Consider the following 23,477-nt stretch of genomic DNA (forward strand, 5'->3'; position numbering starts at 1 on the left):
AGAGAGAGAGACATGGTGAAGGTCCCATAGGTTACGAGATTTAAGAGACATTGACCAATCACATGCATGGATTTCATATTACTCTCAGTATTTTTAGGTGTAACAAAGGTCTTGTGATTATAAAAGCATCCTCATCCTTTGGATTTACATGTGGAAATATTCCAGAGGACATGATATGATATTTTTGATTTGCTCCCAAATAATCAGGAAGCGGGGGAGCGGGGAGAGTGGGGAGGGGTGTAAAAAAAACAGGATAGGCCATGCATTGATCATTATTAAAGCAGACGTTGGGGACATTCGAGTTTATCAAACTATTCTGTCTCCTTTTACATATGTGTATAAAGTTGGTTAATGGGTACAGAGTTTCAGGGTTGTGAGATGGAAAAGTTCTAGAGTTTGGTTGCCCAACAGTGTGAATATACTTAACAATACTGAACTGTGCACTTAAAAACGGTAAAGATTGTTAAATGGTTAAATTTATTTTACGTGTATTTTATCAAAATTAAACAGAAAAAGGAAGTGTAAAACATGCTAGCAGGTAAACTGTTAAAAGAGACAAGATTTGCGTTTCAAAGCCAGGAATGGGTGAGATTTGGGACAGAATTCCGGAATAACCTTTTCCCCCAAGTCAGCCGAGACCTTCCCTCGGCTGTCACTTTGGCTCAGGCCTGCTGAACACAGGCCGCATGTCACCGGTCGTCACGGAGGGGGCCCTGAGCTTGACCAACGCTGAGCTGCGTGGACATCCGGAGGCCGCACAGCCTGAGCTGTGCAAAACGTCAGGGCCTAGTCAGGAGACAGGCGTGTCCCAGCCAGCCCTGGTAAAAGGCAGAATGGAAGGGGGCCCCTGAAGCGTAATCCAGGTGTGGGGGTGCAGGGGGCAGCCAGGTGAGTGTAGAATGGAGGAGGATGGTATCTCTTTGTTGAACACAGGCCTGGGCGACCTAGTCCTCCTTCCCACGCAGCCATGTGCCAACAACACACAGCCCGAGAGCTTGAGAGCTCAGAAAGGGGGCTCCTTTGTGATGGTTTAAAGATTAGAAGTATTTTCATAATGGGCAGTCTGAGGCCAGGGGACCCAGGCCCACTTTACAGAGATTCCCTGGCTGGCGGAGGGGAGGTGGGTGGGGGGGGGCTGTGCCACCAGTCAAAGCTGGGTTGGAGGTCTGAGCAGCAGGCACTGTAGCCCATAGTGCTGTGTCGGTGGGTGGGGCTGAGTGAGCTGAGGGAACCAGGGTCCGCCCATCAGAGGAGGGGCCTAGGGTCCAGCCCCACCCCCTACATCACCCATCACCCCAAAGGTAGAAAGCAATCTCACCTGGGGTGACTTGAGGACATTCAGGGGACAGGAGGCTGCTGGCAGCACTTTCTCAGCTCTCAGCTCTTCCTTCTCACACCTGTGTCCCCTGTGCCAACTTCCCTTCCAGCTGGCCAGCAAATTCTCCCAGCAACCCAACCCTAGTCTTTTTCTGAAACTCCCCCATCTTTGCTCTAGGTATTTTCTTTTTAATTTCTTCCTACCAGTAACTTCCTCCTGCAGTGCTAATTCAGCAGTTGCGCCCTTTGCCCCTTTGAGGCAGAGGGTGGGTGGCAGGAGTCTGCAGAGGCTGCTGCTGGGCGTGGGGGAGGGGCAGGCACACCTCTGGGGATGCGGGTGCAGAGCAGGAGACAGTGTGGCCTCAGGTAAGTGCTCCAAATAGTCTTTCTTGCTCCATGCCCTGCAGATCCACAGCAACAGGCAGGAAGTGACCCAGCCAGGGCCATGGAGATTCCTCATTGCAATCCAGGCCATGTCCACACAGGGGCAGCCAGGTGACTTAGAACGGAGAGAAGGGATGCCAGAGTCTGGGAGTTTCCAGCTACCTCTGTGCTGATCACTGGCTGGACGCCCCAGCCTCACCTCCCACCCAGTCACCACCCCCACCAAGCCCACTTCTCCTCATCCTTCCTCTTTTTGGCGTCCTCCTTCCTCCGTCAGTGGGAAATAGCTGAAGAGGTGGCATTCCTGCTCTCCTGACTCCCAAAGGGTGGTGTCAGAGCACCCAGGGGGTGGGGGGTGCAGGGAATGGCCTTTGGACTGAGCAGGGGGTCCCCAACCTTCATAAGAATGCAGAGATTAACTGATAGGCTTGTCCGTGCGGGAAATCACACTGAACAGAGTATTACAGATCTGTCGGGAGGCGGACACTTGGCTTTAAATTTAAAGGAGATCAGTGAGCAAAAAAGTGAAGCAATGATCAACTCTGGGGGGGACCCAGAGAGTTGCAGAAGAAAGAAAATGTAATTATAGTGTGTGAACTTTGCTCAGTGATGCCTGGCATTTACATGGTTAGAATAAGGAAAGCACTGAGCGCAGACTGAAAAGCAAACCGTCCCACGTCTCTCCGGAGAGGAACGGGCTGCACGGGGGGGGGGGGGGGGGGGGGGGATGCTGCACGGGGTCTGGGAGCTCACCCTCATCTGCCAGAACAGGAAGGGCATAATGCCTTCCCGCCCTGGAATCGAATTCCTCCCTTTGGCAGGAGGCCGTGTTGACCTGTGGGGCTCTGGTATGTCAGAGGGGCCACCGCCCTCTAACCCAGGCTCGGGGCACCCCTCTCCTTCCTGGGGCTCATCAGATTGCCATTTCCCACTCGATTTATGGTTTCCACCAATGCCAAACAGAGCCATGAAGGACATCTTTGGAGACAAGTGCCCGCAGAAGGTCTGGGTTGCCTTTATCAGACAGGTTTGCCTCTTCTGACCCCGGACTGAGGGACTCGGTTTCACAGGTGCTTTCCAAGCTCCTCTTGTCCCGAGGTGGGGCCGGGCCTCGGGTGAGTGGAGGCGGAGGCTAGAGACAGAGCTCACACTCGAGGTCCAAGGGCTTGGCCCACCAGGAGTGATGGCACCCTGGGGACACTGAGTCCCTTTCCTTCCCTGGGCCTCAGTTTCCCTCACTCCTCACCCTCCTCCCTCACACCTTCCATGTCCTAAAGACAGATAAGAACATGCGAAAGAGTCCTGCAAAGGGCCTGGCACACAGCAGGTACCAGGAGATGTACACAGTAGAGAGAAGAATGACCATTTGTCCTTTATAGTAGCTCCTGTAATCCCCTCTTCCCACTGTCCCCGCCCCACTCCCCCCTGGCTATTGTTAGATTGTTCTTAACTTCAAGGTCTCTGGTTATATTTTGTTTGCTTTTTTCTTCTATTGATTATGTTCCAGTTAAAGGTGAGATTATATGGTATATTTGTCCCTCACCGCCTGGCTTATTTCACTTAGCATAATGCTCTCCAGTTCCATCCATGCTGTTGCAAAGGGTATAAGCTCCTTCTTTCTCTCTGCTGCGTAGAATTCCATTGTGCAAATATACCATAGTTTTGGGTGGAGGTGGGGGAGGGAGGTGGGTTCAGCTGGGGTGGGGTGGAGGGATGGGGAGAAAAGGCATACAACTGTAACTGAATAACAATTAAAAAAATTTAAAAATAAAAAATAAAAAAATAAAATGTATAACAGTGGAGAGAAGAATGAGACGTGGTCCCAGAGATCATGGAGCTTTGGATAAAATCACAGCTTTTTTTTTGAGGGGAGGGTCTATATGTGGACTTACAGAGAAATTTCTTTTCATTGGATTTCGTGCTTCTACTTTTTAACTTTTGAACCTGGGGGAGCAATTTAATTTTTCTGCATTGGGTTCTTCGCATGTCATAGACAGGAATTAAATTCTTTCCCCACTTCCCTCCTAGAGACGCGGGGCTGATGAGACCCTGGCCTTCTCTGAGCATCGAGAGCATGAAGTAGGGAGGATATGGAGCAAGGCCTGGCCCCCAAGGCCTTCCTGGGTGGGGGGTGGGGTGAACGCCTGTCTCTGCCTTCCCCAGGAAAAGGCGGGTTTGGGGCAGGTTGATGTTTTGGAGGACTGTCTGAGAAATTCTTTCTCACACCACTCTCCCTCAATCCCTGGAAAGGTCTACAGAGAAAGCCCACTTTCAACTTCCCTCCCACTGGGGACACCTTGCTTGAACCAAATCTAATTATCTGACTCATTCGTGGGCACACCTGTGTTGTCCCACCCAACACCCTCCCTGTGCCCCCTATTTCCCCTCCTGAAGGATCCAGCCCAAATGTTATCTCCCCAGGGCCTCATTTCTCCCTGCCTCATTTCTAACTTGTAAGGAGTTGTCTCTTCTTCTGGCCCTGGGTGACACATTACACACACACATGGCACATCGGTTGGGCAGAGGTGAAGGGCATGGAGACACCCAGCCCCACTGGAATTCAGTCCCCGCACTGGCCGATGGGAACGATGACCACTGCGCAATGACACTGTGTGAGGTTATAAGCAGATAAGGTACAGAACGTCACCTGACACAGAGGAAGTGCTCCATGAACGTTAGCCGTGGTGACCCCGCTGGGGCCAGGCGGGAAAACTTTTTCTGGGAAGGGCAGATGGTACAGGTTTTTGGTTTTGCTGGCCATATGGCTCCCGCCACAATGACTCAGCTCTGCTGCCGCGGTGCCAGGGCAGCCAGCCTCAGCCCCCTGTGAATGAATGAGCGTAGCTGAGGGCCAGTCTGTGGGTGGCAGGTCATTGAACCCTGCCCTAGACCAGGGATTCTCTGGGGGAGTGAGGATAGTGCGGGGGGGATGGGGAGCTGCACACAGGACACTGGAAATCCCGGGCCTGGACTCTTGTCAGAAATTCAGATCTGATCCACTGGTCCACACCCAGACCACTAGATCCAGACCTCAGGCTGGCCCTGGTGTCTGTTTAACACACCCTGGATGGCCTGAGCATCAGCCCAGGGACAAAGTCAGGAGCAGACCATGAATCTTGGGCCCCACCGGGACTGCATCTAGAGGGCACTTGGGACTGGGGAAGAATAAGAGGACATCAGAGGCAGGGGACAGAACAGAGACCTCCAGATGCTGAAGGGGACCCCAAGGGTCTCTTCCTTCTCTTCTAAACCTTCTCTCCTGGCCTCTTCTGCCAGTTTCAGGATGCTGTTGCAAAGGTCCAGAGGGGACCGAAACACCTCATCTGGGGCCCCTGCTCTCTCAGATCCTCGAGGTTGGGTGTTCCAGTTCCTGCAGATACCAGGGCTGGGACAGGGCCTCTTTTCCCGCCCGCAGGTGAAGGGCTCCACCTCTGACTACCTCCCTCCTCCTCTGCCCCCCTCCCCTCAGGCTCTGGGTCCCAGTCCAGAAACAGCCTCTCAGTCCAGAGGACCTTTCCAGAAAGATCCTGCCCTCCTTTCCCTGGAAAGTCCCTACAGGTTGGGAGCTGTCTTCTACCTTCCTTATCCCTCATATTTTTCTTTCTTAAGGAAAAATAGCACATCTCTCATCGTGGGACCCACAAGCTCTCTTGCTTCTGGCACAGGAAGGAGCTGGGCACGTGAGCATTGGTAGCCCATGTGGCTGGGCTCTGGGAAGTCCAAACTGAAGTTCTGAGTGCCCAGTGAGCGCCGACTGGGCAGGTGGCTGCATGGCCACAGGCCAGCTACGGAAAGGTACCTTTTTCTCTGCAAACTGCGGGTGCGGGTCTGCCTCTCAGGACACTGAGATGAAGCATGTGAGGCTCTCAGCGGAGCAGGGACGCATGGCAGTGGGGTGGGGGTCAGGGCCAAGTGCCCGGGCCGGCCCAGCAAGACTGGCAAATCACACAAGGCGGAGGGGGAGGAGAGAGGGGACCTTATTCTGATGTTGGCTAAACAGGGGTGAGGCAGAGGCTGATCTGGGGAAAGAGCATTTGTCCTCATCTGGGTGTGACTTCATCCGTACAGGAAGTGACCCACTGAAGGTCACCCACGAGTGGGAGGCCAGGCTGGGCAGATAGAGCTGAGACTGTGGGCTGCGTGCTGGGTGGTTACCAGGAAGACCTAATCCTTTTCACACTTGAGCAACAATGAAAATTCCAAGTTAAACAGGCTGCCTGACCCAGGGAGAGAAAACACATGCTGGGAGGGGCCGGCCCTATGCACTGCTCAGCCCAGCCCACAGGCCCTGCCATCTCTGAGCAAGGGGATCGAAGGGGGGTTAGCATTTCAAATGGTTTTCTGTATTTTCCAAATTATCTGTGATAGCCAACTATTAGTTTTATAGTCAGAAAAGAATGTTATGGTAAATCAAGTTAATCAGATACAGAACAAAACCAAAAAGATCTACGCCCCACAGGCCTGCCCTGTAAGGAGCTGGTGGAGGGTTGGAAGGAGAGGAAAGAATCACAGCTGAAGGATGTGGAGGGCAGAGGGGCACCTGGACAGCGACAAGGTCAGGCCCCCACCAGGGACAGGCCCCAAGGGCCCTGGGGTGGCAGAGCTCACTGTCGAAATCCTGGCTTGGGCAACCTCCTCCCTAGGCCTCTTTCTCCAGTCCCACCTACTTCCTCCCAATGGCCCCAGGGATCCCACAGTGAGTCTGGCACAGTATTTGACCCCGGGATTTTCCAAATGCCGCGATTCCACAGCCTCAAATAGGTTGCATCCGACTTCCTGACCTGTTCCTGGGTGTGGACATGGGGGCCTGGCCACCCCCCATTGCTGAGTGCAGAGATGTACACGTTGGGCACCCACCTCCGTGCCCCAGGTGCCAAAAGGGCGGTGATTCCCTGAAAAGCGCCCAGTTAGGTGGATGCTCAGATGGCAACCTGTCCAATAGAGACCCAAACTGATCATTTTAAACCCCAGATGTCCCTAAACCGAAGTCAAAGTCTGCAGGTCCAGGGGGTTGGAGGTGACCTGCAGCCTAGCGCACCAGGTCCCCAAGGCCAGGGTGCCTCCTGCGAGTAGTGGGACTAAGAGGCACACGCTTCCACAAGGTGCAGGCGACCCGCCTCCACCCTGCTGTGGGCAGCTGCTCACCTGCTGCCCCCTTCTGTCTGGGAGACTGCTGGGGGTACTCCTGGGCACCCCTCTCAGAACCAGGCCAGCACAGGATAGTGGGACTTGGCCACCTGCCTCAGTCTCCCAGCCCATAGCAGTGGGCAGAGCCCACTGAGCGCTGAGACTTGGGCAGGTCTCAGAGGCCTGCCCGAGAACAAGGTGCCTCCTTCCCATGGCTGATTCCTAGGGGAAGCAAGGGAGGTTCCCCAAGAAGGTGGGAGGTAGGAGGTGGGAGGGGAGGAAGCTGCCTCCTTTCCTCATTGTACTACAGCTGGAGCAGGCAGGAAGGGCTGGGGCAAACTCAGAACTTTGCCTCTGATCAGACACCCAAGGCCTGTTCACCAAGCCTCCGCCTTCCACAGGCCCACACTGGCTGAGGAAGGCTCATCTGGAGCCCGGTTAACCTGGCTGGGGGCTGCACCCAGGAGGCTGGTGGCCAACCCCTATAAGCAGCCCAGAAAGGAAGGCCTGACACTGAGCACATGGACACCTGTGGTTATGGCCTTGCATCAGGGCCAGGCAAGCCTGGGATGCAGTGGACCCTGGAGCTCCAGGTCCCGGGACTGTCACTGGTCGTGTCGGGAAAAGCAGCTCTGCTGTTCATGGGTTGTCATGAGCTCTAACGCGCACCCTGGGAGTCTAGGAACCCAACAGCAGACCCTGTGCTTCACTAGGAAGTCCTGGCAGAGGGCCCCGGACCGGGTGGACAGCAACGTGTGGCAGGGGGAGTTTGCATGTCCCAGAAGTTGTCCTCCCACAACAGCACAGGCCCCCAGGCCCCTGTGTGTGAAGAACCCCCTACAGCTCCTGTGTGGTCCGTGTGCTGTGGGGGCTCGATGGGCCTGGGGTCCGGGAGAAGCAGCCAGACACCGAGATCCTCTGGCACCCCTGAGTATGTTCCCTTCGTGTCCCCAGCTCTGTAGAGTAGCAAAGAGTGCGTCCTTCTTGGTCCATGAGCGCCCTCAGGTGACAAAAGATTGAGTCAGAGAAAAAAACAAACAATTACCTTCCCAGCCCCAGCCAGGCATTGGGAACAGAGGACCACCAAGGTCCTGAGGACCCTGTGGAGGCAGACAGCTCAGGGGACAGACGGTCAACATGGCTGGGTGCTGGGAAGAGCAGAGCAGCTGAGGGAGGGCGGAGGAGGGTGTGCTTTGGTAGGTCAAGGCCAGGATTTCCTTTCCAGGGATATCATGGCCTGGGAGCCCTCTGGGTAGAGAGGGGGGCTGAAAGCAGAGGGGGTGTCCATTCTGGCCCAGAATGGAGTGAATAGGCAGGGAGACCCAAAGAAGGCCAGGGCAGGAGCTCAGTGGGGTGGGGTTTGGAGGGGTGGAAGGGGCTGTTGGGGTGGATGTGACAGGGAGCTAGTGAAGATGGTACCTCCCTCTGTTTTGGGGCTTGGATAATGGTGCCATTTTTCCTGAAGGAGAACATCTTGCTGGGGCAGATGGGAACGAGGATCCCCCTCTGAGATTCCCAGGAAACTTTCAGATGGAGAAGGAGAAAGACCTGGGCTGCAGATGGAAGAGTCCGAGTCCTAGGGTGTGGTGTGGAGAGCCCAGACAGGTGGTCCCAAGGGAGATAAGCGGGCAGGCGGAGACAGAAGGAATCCCAGGGTTTTTGTAAATCGTGACAGGTCCATTTTGGAGCAGTTCACATTCGTTTCCTTTAACTGAGACAGCGTGGATTGCACAGGGAGAAAAAAGGAAGCCTGAAACTGAGGCTGTCTCGAAGGCCCCTGGAGCTGCTCAGGTGCTAATGTCACTGGCTGGGTCCGGCAGGGGACCCGCCAGGAGCCAGGGGTCTCCCTGCCTCGAATAACTCAGGAAACCAGGCTGGTTGGATGTAGAGGATACAGTGTGTGAGAGATCAGGTCAGCCACACTGGGCTTCTGGGATGTTCCGTAGCTTCCCTGCATGGGCTGCCAGCAGGACAGTCCTCGATGCCAGCGGGGTTTTGTCTCTGTGCCGTGTGCCATGCCCATAGCTTGCCCCACATGACTTTCATCAGCAGAAATCACCTCTGCATTCTGTTCTATGGTGGTGCAGCTGGGGACCTGCGCTGTGCCCTCAGAGAACGGATTGGAATCAGGCTTCTTACACTTCTGATGACACCCCCTTAAAGAGGTCTTAGGTCCCATGGGATCGGTGGGGACCTGACTTGGGGTGATCATGGCCTTCTCCACATTCCAGAAAGCCCACATGTTGGCCCAACACCCTCACTTCCCGGAGGTTCCAAAGAAGGCCAAGTTCTCCTTTCAAGCACTTGGTCTGGGAGGCGCTGAGCAGATGCCAACACTGGGCGGCCCCGCCCAGTGGCTGGCTTCTAGAGTTCTTCCGGGGACATTCTCTCTGGCCTCAGCTTGGATCCATGCTGGTGTGCTCAGGAGCCTTCATCGTCTACAAATGTCCTGTCCATGTCGGACATTCCAGAACTGGACAGGCCAGCTCCCACACACCCCGAACAGGCCTGTAACAGCCAAAATAGAGTGTTGACTTGCCCGCAGCAGGGAGACCACACACCAGGGCAAACACCTTTTCACCCCGCCTGAGAAGTGGCGCCCAGCTCTGTGTGGGGCTGTTCTGCTCCAAAGCCCACTTTTTGTGGCTGAGTTTCTGCTGGGCTCCTAGGTGGGGCTGGAGGAGGTGCTGTGTGTCCTGTCCTGGCTGAGCTCCCGAGTGGCCTCAACAGAACTATAGAGTCACATCCATTCAAGCTTGCTTTCTTGTTTTCCTGGGTGCACAGGAGCCTGAAAGCAGGCTGCAGAGATCACAAGAGCAAGGCTCACCCAGTCAGGTTATGGTCCTGGAGCTTCCCAGCACGTTTCCCATTTAAACAGATGACACCATTGCTTTTAGAGGAAAAGAGAGAGAGAAACCTCCATGTGAGAGAGTAGCATCCATCAGTTGCCTCCCACACCGGCACCCAGACCAGGAATCCTTTGTAACCAGACCAGGGGTGGCATGCACCTGCCCCTGGACAGGGAACACATCCATGACTTAGGTATGTGCCCTGACTGGGAATTGAACCTGCAACCTTTTGGTTATAGGATGTGGCTCCAACCAACTGGGTGGCATGGGCCAGGGCTAAAAGGAATTTCTTTTGAGGAGTAAATGAAATGCTGTAATACAAGATGGATACAAAGTAAAGGTTCAGTCACAGTTAATAAAACAAATGGACTAGCTCAGGCAAGGGTTGTTGGGGATTCTCTTAGATTCAGCCACATTCAGTCACAGATCTTCCGGGTCACCACCTCTGAAAATACGCAGGCCCTTGCCCCAGCCTTCTGATTCTTTTTCTCCCCTGGAGACTGTATGAAACGCACAGACACACAAGCTTGTTCCATCTAGCGCCACGTTCATCATACCCAAATCGCAAGGAGGCTGCTTGGATTCCAACAATTAGACCGTGACTGCCTGGGAGGCGGGGCGTTTCGGGGGCGGGGTGGGATACACGGCCACGCCCCTCCCGAGCGACTACACAGTCGCTGCCGGGAGGATATCGGAACCCTGGCGTCTGGGCTCCCGTTTCCTCCGAGCTGAGAGAGCGCGGGATCAGCTTCCAGCAGGCTCCACCTCGTGCACCCCGCTGCTTCCGGTCCACTGTGGTTCTCAACCTGAGACATGGGGAAAGTGAGGGGGCTGCGAGCCCGTGTGCACCAGGCTGCCGTGAGACTCACGAGGGAGTCTGCTCCCGGCCTCGCGCCTCCGGCCCAGGAGGCCGCCCCACCGCAGACCTCGGCCGGCGGAGTGGGGACAAAGGTGAAGTAGGGGCCGCGGGCAGCCCTGACGGCTGGGGGGTGTGTAGGACGGAGATGGCTGGGATGGGGGCAGGGTCGGCGGGGGTGGGTTGGGGCGCCGCATTGTGTCGCCTGGGGGGGGGGGGTCGTGCGCTGGCTCTTGGCCTGTGGTTCTCCACCTGCGTGCCTTCTGGATCCGCGACGTTTGGTGGATTCATTTCACGTTGAGATAGCGGGTGAGAGGTTGACTTTCCCCGCGCCTTGAGCTGCAAAAAATGCAACTTGGGACGTTTGGGACCAGCAAGCTGCAGCAAAAGCCACAGGCAAGTCCAGAAAAGTAAAGGAGTCATTTTACGGAAAAAAGAAGGAAGTTGGAGGGGTTGTTTTGAACAAAAGGCCATTGAAGAAAAGGAAAAATTTAAGGTGGTGATGGTTTCTCATTGGCTGAGACCGGGGGAGCCGGTTTCTTGCAGGAGATGGCCTGTACAGCTTTTCCTGTTGGGCTTGTGGTCGGTGGTTCCTTGCCGTGGAGGATTCTTCTGTTGGGGTGCGTGGGGTGTTCTGTAATCGAAGTCAGGTGTGTAGTGGGTGGGGCTCCCCTGCTGGCCTGGTCGCTCCTTCTCAGGCAGGTTTCCCCGCATCTTCACATCTTAAGGCTATTCTGTAAACTTATTTCCATTGATTTTTCTGTCATGCTCTCTTCTTTTTCTCTCTCTTCTTCAGATGACATCATCTCCATCGATCTTTCTTTAAATTTGCTGACTCTTTCTGCTGGTGGTTCAGCTCTAGTGTGGAACCCCTCGAGTGAAATTTGATCACTGTATGTTCTGACTCCAGACTTTATTTTATGTTTTAATAGTTTCTCTGTCTTCCTGATAGGCTCTGTTTGCTGAGACATCATTGCACACGCCCCTGCAGTTCTGTAGACAGTGTCCCTTTTAGAGCTGTGGCCTCATTTGCAATGGCTGATTTGAAGTCTTAGTAAGTCCAACATGCAGGCCCTTTAATGCAGCTGCAGCTACCTCGGTCACGCTTTCCTGTTACTCTGCGTGCGTCATACTTGGTTGCTGTGGAAAACTGGACGTGTGGGGAGTGCACTGTGGCACCCCCAGGGGGCCGCTGCTGTTTGCCTGGTCTTTTTACTTGTGTACTGGCCTGGCTCTGGACCGTGTGCAGCCTCTAGCGTGCAGCTTTCAGTCTCCTTGCTCGTATTTTTGTTGTTGTTTCAATCTTTTCGCCTGGCTTCCTGGATCAGTACAAGCCACTATTGGTCAGAGGGTGGGTAAGCCCCTTGTCCAGTTAGGTTTTGGCCCTTCACCACTGGATGCGTGTGAGGTCCGCAGGCTGCTTTTGCCATTGGGAGTTTGTTTTTGACTCACCTTCAGCCAGGGACCAGAAGCTCTTGAGTTTCCCCTGATCGTTCCTGAGCCAGCGTGGCCTAGGGCCTCTCAGCCTGTAGACTGTCACGGGCGATCTCCTGCAGGTGCTCCTGGGCCTGCGCCCCGCATCGTTCAGCCAGCACTGGCTCAGGGCTTGTGCCTGGGCCCCTGTGCCCGGGGCCCTTCGCCCTGCATGGTGTTTGCTTGGGCGTGCTTTCCAGGGTGCCCATCCTACAGTGGTTGCTCCTGAGAGGGTGCAGCCTGGACTGCGGGGCGGACTGCGATCCCGAGAGGGCTCTTGGCTGTTTTTTGGTGTTCTCTCTGTTACACTCTGTGTGCTCGGCCAGGTGGCTGGGGGCCACCAGCACTGCGGTGCTGTGAGCTGCACAGTCTGCACAGGTCCCCAATGCCCCACACCACCCTCAGGCACGGGTGTTTCCTCATTCTGTCCCGATAGAGTCAGTCCCCTCCTCGGAGGCAGGGGAGGCTTCAGCTTCTCCCTGGTGACACCCCTCTCTACAAGTGGAGCTGGGAGGAGGCCCCTAATCTCCTTGGCTTGTGAGTAGCTTCACTCTACGGAGCTCGGTAAGGACAGTCAGAACCCAGGACCTTAGACCTTCTCTGCCTGGGGTGGAGTGTCTGCCCAACAAGTGAGAGGGGAGCGGGACGGGGAGGAAACCCTGCTTCTCTGGCCTTACCTTCTTGGAATGGAGTCTGTGCAGCTTGGTGGGGTGGGGGACTTGCTGGCTGCCTCCACGCCCGTGAAACCGCAGCCACGGACTGGGAACTGGGGGAAGGGATAAAGCTCCTGCAGCAGTTCCTGATATGCCATAAGTTCTTTCTGTTGTTAATAAGATTTATAATTTTCACCAGTTAGATGGTAGTTGGGGAAATGGTCTGCCACACCCCGAGCCCCAGCTTTTATTGCCTGTGCTGGCCAGGTCAGGTGGGATTCCCTCAGCAGATAAAATCCTGCCGGACCCAAGACTGCAGTTAAAATGATAAGGAAGCAACCCACCATAAGTGAGAGTTAGCAGACAGAATAAGCCTCAGCACTGGACTGCTCTGAAGCGAGAAACAGTCATTAGACAGAGACGAAAAATTGGGTTTGCCTACAACAGGAAAGACATAAAGGAACCAAACAGGAGAGAGAAAAGAAGAAAACCTTACCAAGACGAGGCAGACTTGGAGACACAAGGCAATGAAAAGACCTTGTATTAAAAGCAAGTGTGGCTGTTGAACTTTAACGTGGAATAGATCATTGAACAGAATTCTGATTTCTAGTCACATAATGACACTGTTATCTGTGACAAGCAGTCCGTGTGACATCAGTACCTTTTATATTACGCCCCAGAAGGTGAAGTGATGACATAAAAGGTACACTGTGGAGAACGTTGAAGGGACAGAGAGACGTGGAGTGTCGGTGTATACAGACTTCCATAGGTGGCCCGGGGCTCTGCTTTGCGGGGGGTGTCAGCTGAAATGGCCTTCGCCTCTGCCCGCTGTCCCCAGGCTCCAGCACTGCTCCCCATGTGAGTTCTCTGAGGTCTCCTGTTCACCGTGCTTGGCAAACCCCCAGGAGCCAGGGCTTTTCTGCCAGGTGCTCAGGCCAGTTTCCGTGCCATCCGCTTCCTGTCCGTTGGTGTGTGACTCTCCTGGGGGTGGGTGCTGAAGTTCCTCCCGAGGCACCTGTGCAGGAGCTTGGCCCTGGAATGAGCTGGAAGGGCATGGGAGGTGGGACCTGGGTGAGCACGTGTGATGCGCAGAGTGACGTGGAGGGTTCTGAACCCTGATGTAGGGAAGAGTGCAGGCTGGAAGCAGACCTGGGAGCGACAGTGCTGAGGTGGAGGAAGGGATGTGAAGCGGGAGAGTGCTGCAGGAGTGAGAAGGGGAGCCAAGGGGAGCCTAGGGTCCCGGGCTCCCCTGCTGGGGAGTGAGGACAGGTTCCCCAGATCCTCCTCCAAGGGTAGCTGGGCCAGTCCCTGCGCAGCTTGAGGACTTCGCCCTGGGGTCTCCCAACCTTTTGATGGGCTTTGCATTTCACCAAGAAGCCATGTAGCAAGTCTTACATGGTCTTCTTTCTTTCCTTTGTAGGAGTGGGCTTTCGTGAACACCGACATCTTTGCCAGGACCAAGATAGACCCCGGCACCTTGGTGCAGAAGCTGGACCTGGACGCGAGGAGCGTTACTTCCATCAGGAGAGGTGCGAGGGCTTGCGTGGTGCCCATCCGGCTTTGAGTTATTCACGCACATGGGTCGGGGCGAGTTTCAATTGCCTGTGCCTTTTAAAAAGGTTTTTATTAATGGAAAAGTTTAAGATTTATTAAACTAGAAAGAATGCTGTAAGGAAATCCCATGTGCCCATCAGCCACCTTCAGCACACCCGTACCGCATTGTTTTGAAGCAAGCAGTTTCCTTCATGAATTCGTTAGTATCTGTTTGTAAGGGTTCTTAAAAAAAAGCTGTCTACAATGCTGTTATTACATCTAAGCAAATCAGCAGTCATTTCTTTTTATCAAATAAACACACAGTGCCCACATCTCCACAATTGCCTCGTAAAGCATCTTTGTAAAAATCAGGGAGCAAACAAGGGCCCGCACTGCACAGCAGCCCCCTCCCGACCTTTTTCCTCGCGTTTCTTTGATCCAGCTGAGCATCCCAGAGGTGGGGAGCGGCTCTGCTCCCCTGCACGCTGCCCTGGGGTGGAGTGAGCTCTCGGGGACTGGGAGGGTGCACCACCCAGTCTGGAGAGAAACCCTAACGCTGCCTAGGTGTGAGCTGCACATATTTGGTTGAGCATTTAACATGCTAGAGGTGTCTAACCTCATTAAGAGCCCTCAGGCCTCAGGCAGGGCTGCTTGGTCTCGCCTCTCTGTAACCCTACTGTACTTTATTGGCACATCTGCGCCACTGACTCCTCCCACTACACGTCCTCTCTAAACTCGTACGTAGCTGTCCTGTTGGTCTCACTGCTTTAACAGTCTTTGTTCTCATGGTTGGTTCTCCAGTGAAATATGTACGGACTTTTCTTGTTGGATGACTAAGCAGCACCCATACTTTTAGCATCGTTTTCCAGGTTTCCGTCTACAGTTGGTAAACAGCTTAGAGTTGTAAGATGTGATATTTCATTGGCTTGACTTAGGAGGTCTGTCCGGAAAAGTCCAGCCCCTGGTAATGTAACAAGAATGGTTTGCTCAACATCAATGTAACCTGCCAGCCAAGGAGAGTGCAGCCAATGCACATGCGTGAACAATGACGACTTCACTGTACTAGTCAGTGGGGCAATAGATGCTGTTGAGTGACCATTTGTACTGTGTGACTATCACATTCCAAATGACTGAGTAGGTAGAGCAATGAATCCGCATCAAATTTTGCATTAAGCTTGAACATTTTTCCACGGAAACTATTCAGATGATGCAGAAGGCCACAGCTATGGGCAACTAACTGGTGATTGGCAGCTTCATCACAACAATGCGCCCACTCACACATCACATCTTGTGCAGAGTTTTTGGTGAAACATCAAACCACCCAGGTGACTCAGCCCCACTACAGCCCAGATTTGGCGCCCTGTAACTTCTGGCTTTTCCCCAAACTAAAATCACCTTGAAAGGGAATGAGTTTCAGACCATCAATGAGATTCAGGAAAATATGACAGGGTAGCTGATGGCGACTAGGAGGACTGTGTGAGGTCCCAACGAGCCTGCTTTGAAGGGGACTGAGGTGTCCTTGTCCTACATTCAGTGTTTCTTGTATCTTCTTCAATAAACATTTCTGTTTTTCACATCACATGGCCAGGCCCCTCTGGACTGACCTCGTGTATCAGACATCTTTTGTGGGGTAGTGTTTATTTGCATCATTGCTCTGGACTTTTGTTACGTCGCTGGGGGGGAGTATCTGACTCTCCTTGCCACCCTTTCTGCATTGAAACTGCAGAGAGCAAGTATCCTTCCCCCTCCCTCCTAGGGAGCCTGCAAATTAGGTCCATAAAAGACAGACCAGCAGGAGAAAAGCAGTTTACTCATGTGTGCAGTGCAGGTCACGCAGGCGATGCAGCCACAACCAGAAGCGCAAAGGGGTGATGAGAACCGGCTTCTGCAACGTCTTAGCGAAGAACAGTGCGTTTGTAGTCTTGCAGAGCCCAAACCGTGGGACGGTAAATATGTGGGGAACGAACGGAGGAAGGTGTTCGTGAGGGAAGGCTTCGACCTTCCTCACCTTCATGGCCACAAAGCGTCCCCTGGAGCGGGTATTGCTGGCAGTCCTCATTTTACAGAAGTTTCTTTGGTGAGCAACGTGACCAAATAGTTGTCTGTGTTCACTGATTCTCTTACAGCTTGTCTGGGTATTTGAGGGGTTCTGATCGCCTTTCTTAACCTTGAATAAGCGCTTTATGTATTATTGTGGTTACCTATTTGTCGTTTCATAGCAAAACTCTGCTAGGATTTTTTAAACGGCTCAGACAGGTATTCCACTAGAGAGCAACAAATGCCGTCTTCTGATAGTTTCCCATGGCGGCTGTTCCCGCCTCTCCTGCCTGTCACCCTGGGCCTTCTCTCCTTCCTACCTCCCCTGGTGGGTGTGGGGCCAGGGTTGCCTTCTGCCTGTAGCATGGGCCCTGCCTTGTTGGTCCAGGTTGGCATTTTGCCTTGCCTGTTGGTGGTGCATGCACCCAGAAGGAGAAGCCAGCTGTGCACAGCCAGTGTCCCGGAGCAGTTTGCAGAGAGTGGAGGGGACGGAGCATTAGTTTATAGTCACAAACCTGAGTTGGAGTCCTGGTGTTGTGCTTTGTTGGCTGTTGGATTTGGGGGCATCTGTGTAGCTTCCCAGGACCATCACTTCCTCACACATCAGATGAGTGTGACATCTGTCGGCAGGTGTGCTGCGTGGGCCTCCCCAGTGGGTCCTTCTGGGCTTCCTCAGCCATGCTGCCCAGCGGTACTCCCGTGTCAGTGAGGGGCTGGCCTGCTTTGTCCCCTTTCATAGGCAAGGATGCAGTGCTGGGAGAGGCCAAGCTAAACTGTGGGCGCCAGCCCCTCCCTCTGCCGAACTCAGAGCTGTGAGGCCCCAGCTGGGAATGGGAAAGCCATGAGGCCTGCCCTCCCTCTGGCACTGCTGGGTGGTTCTCTGCAGGACATCATCATACCTGCACGGAGAAAGGAGCCGAAGCTCTGACCCACCTCGAGGTCACCCCAGGTCAGCACTAGCACCTCGGGGGCCTCGTCCCAGACCTGGGGAGCCTTGTTTTCACACACCCTCGGGGTCTCTGATGCTGCCAAGTGCGGGACCCTGGCCCAGGGCCTGGTGGATCCTGCTTGGCAGTCACAGGAACACAGCAGCCCTCTCATCTGTCGTCTCTGTGAAGTTCCAGAGCCCAGACAGGCCTGTGGTTCTGCGCTCTGCTCACCCAAGTACTTCTGGTCTCCCAATCGGGTCCCACAGCTGCTGGAGCCCCAAGGTGTCCAGATGCTCCAGGTTCCTGGTGCAGGTGTCTGTGTCTCAGCCTCTTCCCTACCCGAGCCTCCCTCTTCAGCAGCTCTTTGGTCTGGCCTCCTTACTGGCCAGTGCCTAGACCTGGCAGGGGAACAAAGGGCCTAATGGTGCCCAGGCCTGAGCTGGGCCTGGTGGCTTGGGACAGGGGCAGGTCATGTGGAAAGTGTCATCTGATGACTCATGCGCTCGCTGCTCAATGATCTCCTGGGCAAGGTGAGGGCGCCTGTCTGCCTGGATTAGCGCAGACACGTCCCTCCTTCGGGCCTTCGCCCTGGGCTGAGTCACAAATAGAACTGGTCCCCGTGCCTCTGCAGCTGTGTCTCTGCCTCGCCGCCCGTGTGCACTGGGAGAGGCTGAGCCCACCGACAGGGGAGCCTGGTCTGGTTGTGGGGCCATCTCCCTGGGTGGGTGAGCGTCCGATTTGCTACCGCCATGGGCTCCTGTGTGCCCCCCTCCTCCAGAAGATGTGCTCCTCTGCAGGCCTCGCAGCCTCAGGACATGTGGGGCCTGCTCTGCTGGTGGCCTGCTCCTGGGTTTCTTCACGGAGCCCTTGGAGCCCTGTGGCCTTTGGTGCCCAGTCTGCCCCCCACCCCTGTCTCTCTTCTGTCTCCCTTGCAGGCAGGGGCTCCATGCTTCCTGTGGGGGACCACTAAGCTAGAGGCTGTTCCCCCTCCACTACCCCAGCAGACAACCTCATCTACCACCAACCTAACTCCCCCTTGCGGATGACCCCCAGCCACCACCAGCCAAGCTTGGCTTTGTCTGAGGGTCAGGGCCCCTGGGCTCATGGACCTGCCTGTGAAGCAGCTTCCTGGATCCTCTGTGTCCTTTCTTGGCAGGGGGACTTGAGGATGTATGGCAGTGCGTTCCTCCCCCATACAGGTCGCTTCCCCACCTGTTCTATTTCTAGTCCTAAATTCCTTTAATGCTGGGAAGTTGCAGAGAACAAGCCCGTGCAGTTCTCCGACAGGCACCTGGGGTGCGGTGCCAGTACTCCATCCTGGGGCCTGGGTGGGCGTCGCCAGCCCCAGACTCGTGCCCAGAGAGGGGGCCAGGGTGGGATGGGCCTGCAGGAGGACAGGCCTGCATAGGGGCACAGGAGCAGAAGGACAGGAGGGAAGAGGCTCAGCATTGCCAGCACGCTGGATGGCTTGGAGGCCCCAAGGGACTGCGCTGGAAGCGCGTCTGCTGGGCTCTCTAGTGGGAGAGGTTGGAGAAGTGGCAGTGGTGAGTGGACAAGGAGGCCGCGGTGGAGGGACTTTGCTACAGGGACACCCGGGACATGTGCACCTGCCTTCTCTGTCTCGAGGCCTGTGCTGCTGAGACCCCCATGTCCCGCAAGCAGAGAGACCGCAAGTACTGTGACCGCACTTTCCGTTTCCTTCTTCTGTGCCTCTGACCCACCGTGGGGGTTTCCTCTGAAGTGCAGTCCAGAGCAGGTGCAGGCGCAGGGCTGCTCAGCAGAGGGCAGCAAAGCTGCGTCTCCTCCAGCCAAGCTCAGATCAGAGAGGCCCGTCCTGCCTCTGGAGAGGTGCTGTGGAGCCCACACGGACCCAAGGGCTTTCCAGGAGTTGTTCAGAGGTTTTCGCAAATACCGCTTCAAAGGCTCTTCCCGGCTTTCCTCCAGCCTTGCAGTCAGGGGTTGCACAGACTCCGCCAGACCGCTTCCCTTCCTCGCCTCCACCCCACCTGCCGCTGTGAAAGGGGAACTAACTAGAGTAGAGGATGTGGAGAGGGGATTACTGCGTCGGAGGAGCCAGTTCTGGACGGACCACCTGGCATTGCTTGTGGCTGCGTGGGGGCCCTTGCGCTGTGCATGAATTCCCCTCTCCCCCCACTCGGAACAAGCTGCAGCTGCTCGTGTCCCAGCGAGTTCTTCCCAGCCTCGGGCAGTGGTGTGTGGGAAGACAGACCCGTGGCCTGTGGGCACCTGCGAGAGCGTGTGTGTGTGCACCCTGTGCTGAGAGAGATGCAGTGTGGGCGGGTCCGAGGTGCCAAGCCCATCGTGGCCTAAGCTCGCCCTGGGTCCATCCCTCCTGTTAATAATCTCAAGAAGGTGATAGAGACAGGCAGGGTGGTGGTGGCAGCAGGGGGCATTGGGGGCCGGACAGGAGTCACTCCTGTCATTCTTGGGTGGGAGCAGGCCGTGGCAGGACAGTCTTCCTTGCGTGGGGTGGGGGGGCACTGGAGGCTGGGTCCTGCACCCCCAGGAGGGCTCCTGCCCTCTTGTTCACCCAGGGGTGCTGCTTATTCCTTCCTGTCAGTTGGTTGGAGGCTTGGGGGGCCATCTGTCCTCCTGGGGCCACCTCTGAAGGAAGACAGCTTTTCAGCCACAGAACTGAAACTGCAGGTCGCCCCACGGCCTTCTAAATACTGCAGCGATCACCGGACCATGGTGTGGTTCTCTGTGGAGTCGGCCCTAGGGTTTGGGGCACCTACGGGTTCATTACGAGCAGGTGTTGCAACGAAGGGGGGCATTAGCCATAACACCGGGCGGCTGGGTTTGAAAAACATGCGATGGGGCTGTTGGGTTCGTAATCTGCCAGTTCCCTTCCAGGACATTGTCTGATTAGGGCAATTCATCCCCAGTTTTACAAAGGCGCAGTATAAAATGAAGAAAACCTGGACACAGAGAAAAGCAAACGGAGCACGGTCCCTACGCCTGTACCCGCTGTGGGCGACCGCTTGCTTCCAGCCGTGCCCAGAGCGGGCGGCCCGGCCTTCCTGTGTGCCGGCTGCTTGGCCGGCTACCTGGTGCTGGGCCGTCCTCTCACCCTGGGGCCTCCCTGTGGAGCCCACCCACCACCGGCTCCTGAGCTGATGCCCACGCCACTGCTTTCTCAGTAGTAGGACGGGACGTGGGGCACATCAGTGTGGAAACTGAGGGCCGGGCCTCGGTGCGGCCATCACCACCACAGGTGTCTCCATCCCCGCGCCTCTGCACACAGGCGTGCCCTGGCCCTCACTTCCCCACACCTGGGCTCGGTGATGGTCAGTACACACTGGCCTTGTTGTTTTTCCAGCTGTCAAGATTCGTTGGATGACAGGACTGCACATCTGTGAACATGAGTGAATACGTTTGCAGATAAAACTATAGTGGTGGAGGCCCTGGCTGGCGTGGCTCAGTGGATTGAGTGCCGGCCTGCAAACCAAAGGGTCGCTAGTTTGATTCCCAGTCAGGGCACATGCCTGGGTCGCAGGCCAGGTTCCTCGTAGGGGGCGTGCAAGAGGCAACCACACATTGATGTTTCTCTCCCTCTCTTTCTCCTTCCCTTCCCTTCTCTCTAAAAATAAATAAAATCTTAAAAAAAATAACTATAGCGGTGGAATGCTGAGGCAAACGTGTGGACACCGAAAATGCCAGTAGACAGTGCCAGTGTGCCTTGCGCAGGCGCTGCCCATGGAGCTCCACCCGGTGTGCACGAGTCTGCCGCTGGTTGTGCCAGCCGGGTGCAGGTGCGGGCTCTGCCATGTGGAGAGTGGACAGTGGGGTCTGGTTTGTAGAGTGTGCCATTCGAATGAGCCTTCACCGGCCGTGTTTCTGCCGGAGCAGCCCATTTCTGTTCCTTTCCCAGTTTTCTCCTAGGCTTTTTCTTACTGGTTGGGTAGAGCTCTTTACATAGGAAGGACCTGTTTTGTTATCGGAAGATGTTTGCCCCGCCCCCCGTCTATAGTGCCTTCTGAATTTGTTCACATAATTTTCTTTTCCCTGCTGAGGCTTTAAATTTGTATGCTGTCAAGTCTAAGTTTTCCTTGTGTTTTGTCACTCTTCTCTGTTTTTTGTAGTGCCTTTGTGGCTTTAGTTTTGGTTTACATATTAATCCATTGGGACCTTCCAAGGGGCGTGAACGATTTCTGCCTTATTTCCCCCCAGATCTGTGTCTCAGGCTGTGTTGATCGTTGTGGCGAGGAGACTGTCAGTAGCGCAGGTGCCTTTGTGTTTCGCGACTCGGGTCACGCCAGCCGTAGCCTGCAGCTCTCTCTCCCTGCCTGTGTGCCAGCACCTTCGCACGGCGTTGTTGACGTCCTTTGTAGAAAGGCTGGCTACATACTGATTTTCCTCACAGTTCCGTTAGAATGTATCCTGTGATGCCTGTGCCCTTCTGAAACGCAGCACCTGTGAAACCAGTTCCTGTCCTCTGCCCGCCCCACACTGGTGGCAGCGTGGTGACTTGATGAGGACTGGGAGAGCGGGATGGGCTGCCCGGGCACGGGTGGTGCTGGGGCAGGCGGACAGGCGTCTGTCTCCTTGCTGGAACTTTGCCTTTTGTTCCACGAGGCTCCTCAATGAGAGCAGAGCAGAGGGCTTTGGTCGCGCTCCCGTAGTCCGGGTGAGCACGCCGAGGTGCAGATGGGTGGGACAGACACCTGAGGCATGTCTCTGCGGTCAGAGCCCCAGAGCACATGGTCCTGCTGCACACAGGAGCGTTTTACCTCCCGCTTGCTTGTGCAAGCAGTCTGTGCCCGAGTTTGCACCAGGCCGCCTCCTCTCTGGGGTGCTAGGTGCCGTTCTGGTCCGTACCTGAGGTTACCACTGCCACCCGAGGGCCTCGGGCACTGGGGAGAAGCCTGGTCTGCTGAGCGGGGGCCCCAGGGTGGCCAGCCCACCCTGCCCACCTGTGCTCACTTGGTTGGTTGATTTTGTTTTTCTCCAAGTAATGTTTTTTTTTATTGTATTTGTTTTTCCATTACCATTTAGTCCTCTTACACCCCGTCCGCTCTGTGGTCACCACACTGTCGTCCATGTCCATGAGTCCTTTTTCCCTTTTTGTTCAATCCGTCCACCTCCTTTAGGTATCACCCTGTTCTCTATCTGTGAGTCTGCCCCCATTTTCCTTGTTAGTTCAGTTTGTTCATTAGATTCCACATAGGAGTGAAATCACGTGGTATTTGTCTTTCGCTGATGGGCTTATTTCACTTAGCATCGTGTTTTCCAGATCCATCCATACTGATGCAAAGGGTAAAACTTTTTCTTTTTTATGGCCGAGTAGTATTCCATTCTGGGAATGTCGCAGAGTTGTTTTGCCCGCTCCTCTTCTGATGGACACCGGCTGCTTCCCTATCTTGGTAAATAGTGCTGCAATGAACATGGGGGTGCTCGTGTTCTTTCAGATTAGTGTTTTAAGTTCCTGTGGATATATTCCCAGAAGTGGGATCGCCAGGTCAAAAGGCAGACCTATTTTTTAATTGTTTGAGGTATCTCCGTGCTGCTTTCCACAGTGGCTGCACCAGTCCGCATTCCCACCAACAGTGCATGAGGGTTTTCTTTTCTCCACATCCTCGCCAGCACTTGTCGATTGTTAAACGTTGTTTTATCCTAGGTTCTGGAGGATTTTGCTCTTTGCCTTCCCGGTACCTGGCCGGGCTCAGGTTGAACACTCAGGCTGGGATGGCCTGCCCTGGCGTGTGCAGTCACTCTCACTCTGTCATTCCTCAGAAATGCTGCCGGACACCTTGCCCCTCCCCTGTGGCCGGCAGGGCTGCAGCGCTGGCTTTGGTCATGTCCGGAAGTACAACGCGGGGCCCAGCACATAGGGCCTCCCTCTTGGCGAAGGGCTGTAACTTCCGTGAAGTCATGTGCTCCGGGGTTTATACGAGTTTCTGACACAAGCAGGATCAGCACCTGGCTCTTGACAGGACTTGTTTCTGGGTTGTTTTTCCCTGGACGCTGTGGACCTGTTGTAACAGCCAATAAAGCCCGCGGGAGGGAAGGATGAGTCAGGGTGTGCTCCTTGCTTAGAGCGTCCTGGGCTTTCCGCACCTTGGCTCTGGGGAACCCCATAAGGCCGAGGAAGCGTGACCAGCCTGGAGCTCACTCCGTTTTTAGAGCAAGTGGAAGCAGAGATGCTGCCGGCAGGTCCAGCGTCTCTGACCCAGGCCCTCCCACAAGCGCGCCCACATGATGTTGGGCAGACAGTCGTCGGACCGTGTCGTCTTTGTGCCCCTGGAATGGTGCGCCCGCCACCCTGGTAGCGTCTGCTTCCCCAGCACATTCCCCCTCC

General features: G+C 55.1%; 1 protein-coding gene across 3 annotated transcripts in view; it reads left to right on the forward strand.

Annotated features, from left to right (window-relative positions):
* Positions 1 to 10,341: 10,341 nt before the first annotated feature.
* Positions 10,342 to 23,477, forward strand: part of SLX9 (SLX9 ribosome biogenesis factor) — a 30,826-nt gene continuing 17,690 nt past the window's right edge. For 2 of the 3 annotated variants that reach the window (XM_045196494.2, XM_045196499.2), the window contains exons 1-2: positions 10,342 to 10,628; positions 14,080 to 14,188. In XM_045196494.2, the coding sequence (XP_045052429.2) occupies positions 10,491 to 10,628; positions 14,080 to 14,188 (247 nt within the window). In that variant the 5' untranslated portion in view covers positions 10,342 to 10,490. The remainder of the gene's footprint in view (positions 10,629 to 14,079; positions 14,189 to 23,477) is intronic. The other variant, XM_024560000.3, reaches the window with a different exon arrangement.

This window comes from Desmodus rotundus, chromosome 2 (genome assembly GCF_022682495.2).
Source record: "Desmodus rotundus isolate HL8 chromosome 2, HLdesRot8A.1, whole genome shotgun sequence".
Taxonomy (NCBI): Eukaryota; Metazoa; Chordata; class Mammalia; order Chiroptera; family Phyllostomidae; genus Desmodus; species Desmodus rotundus.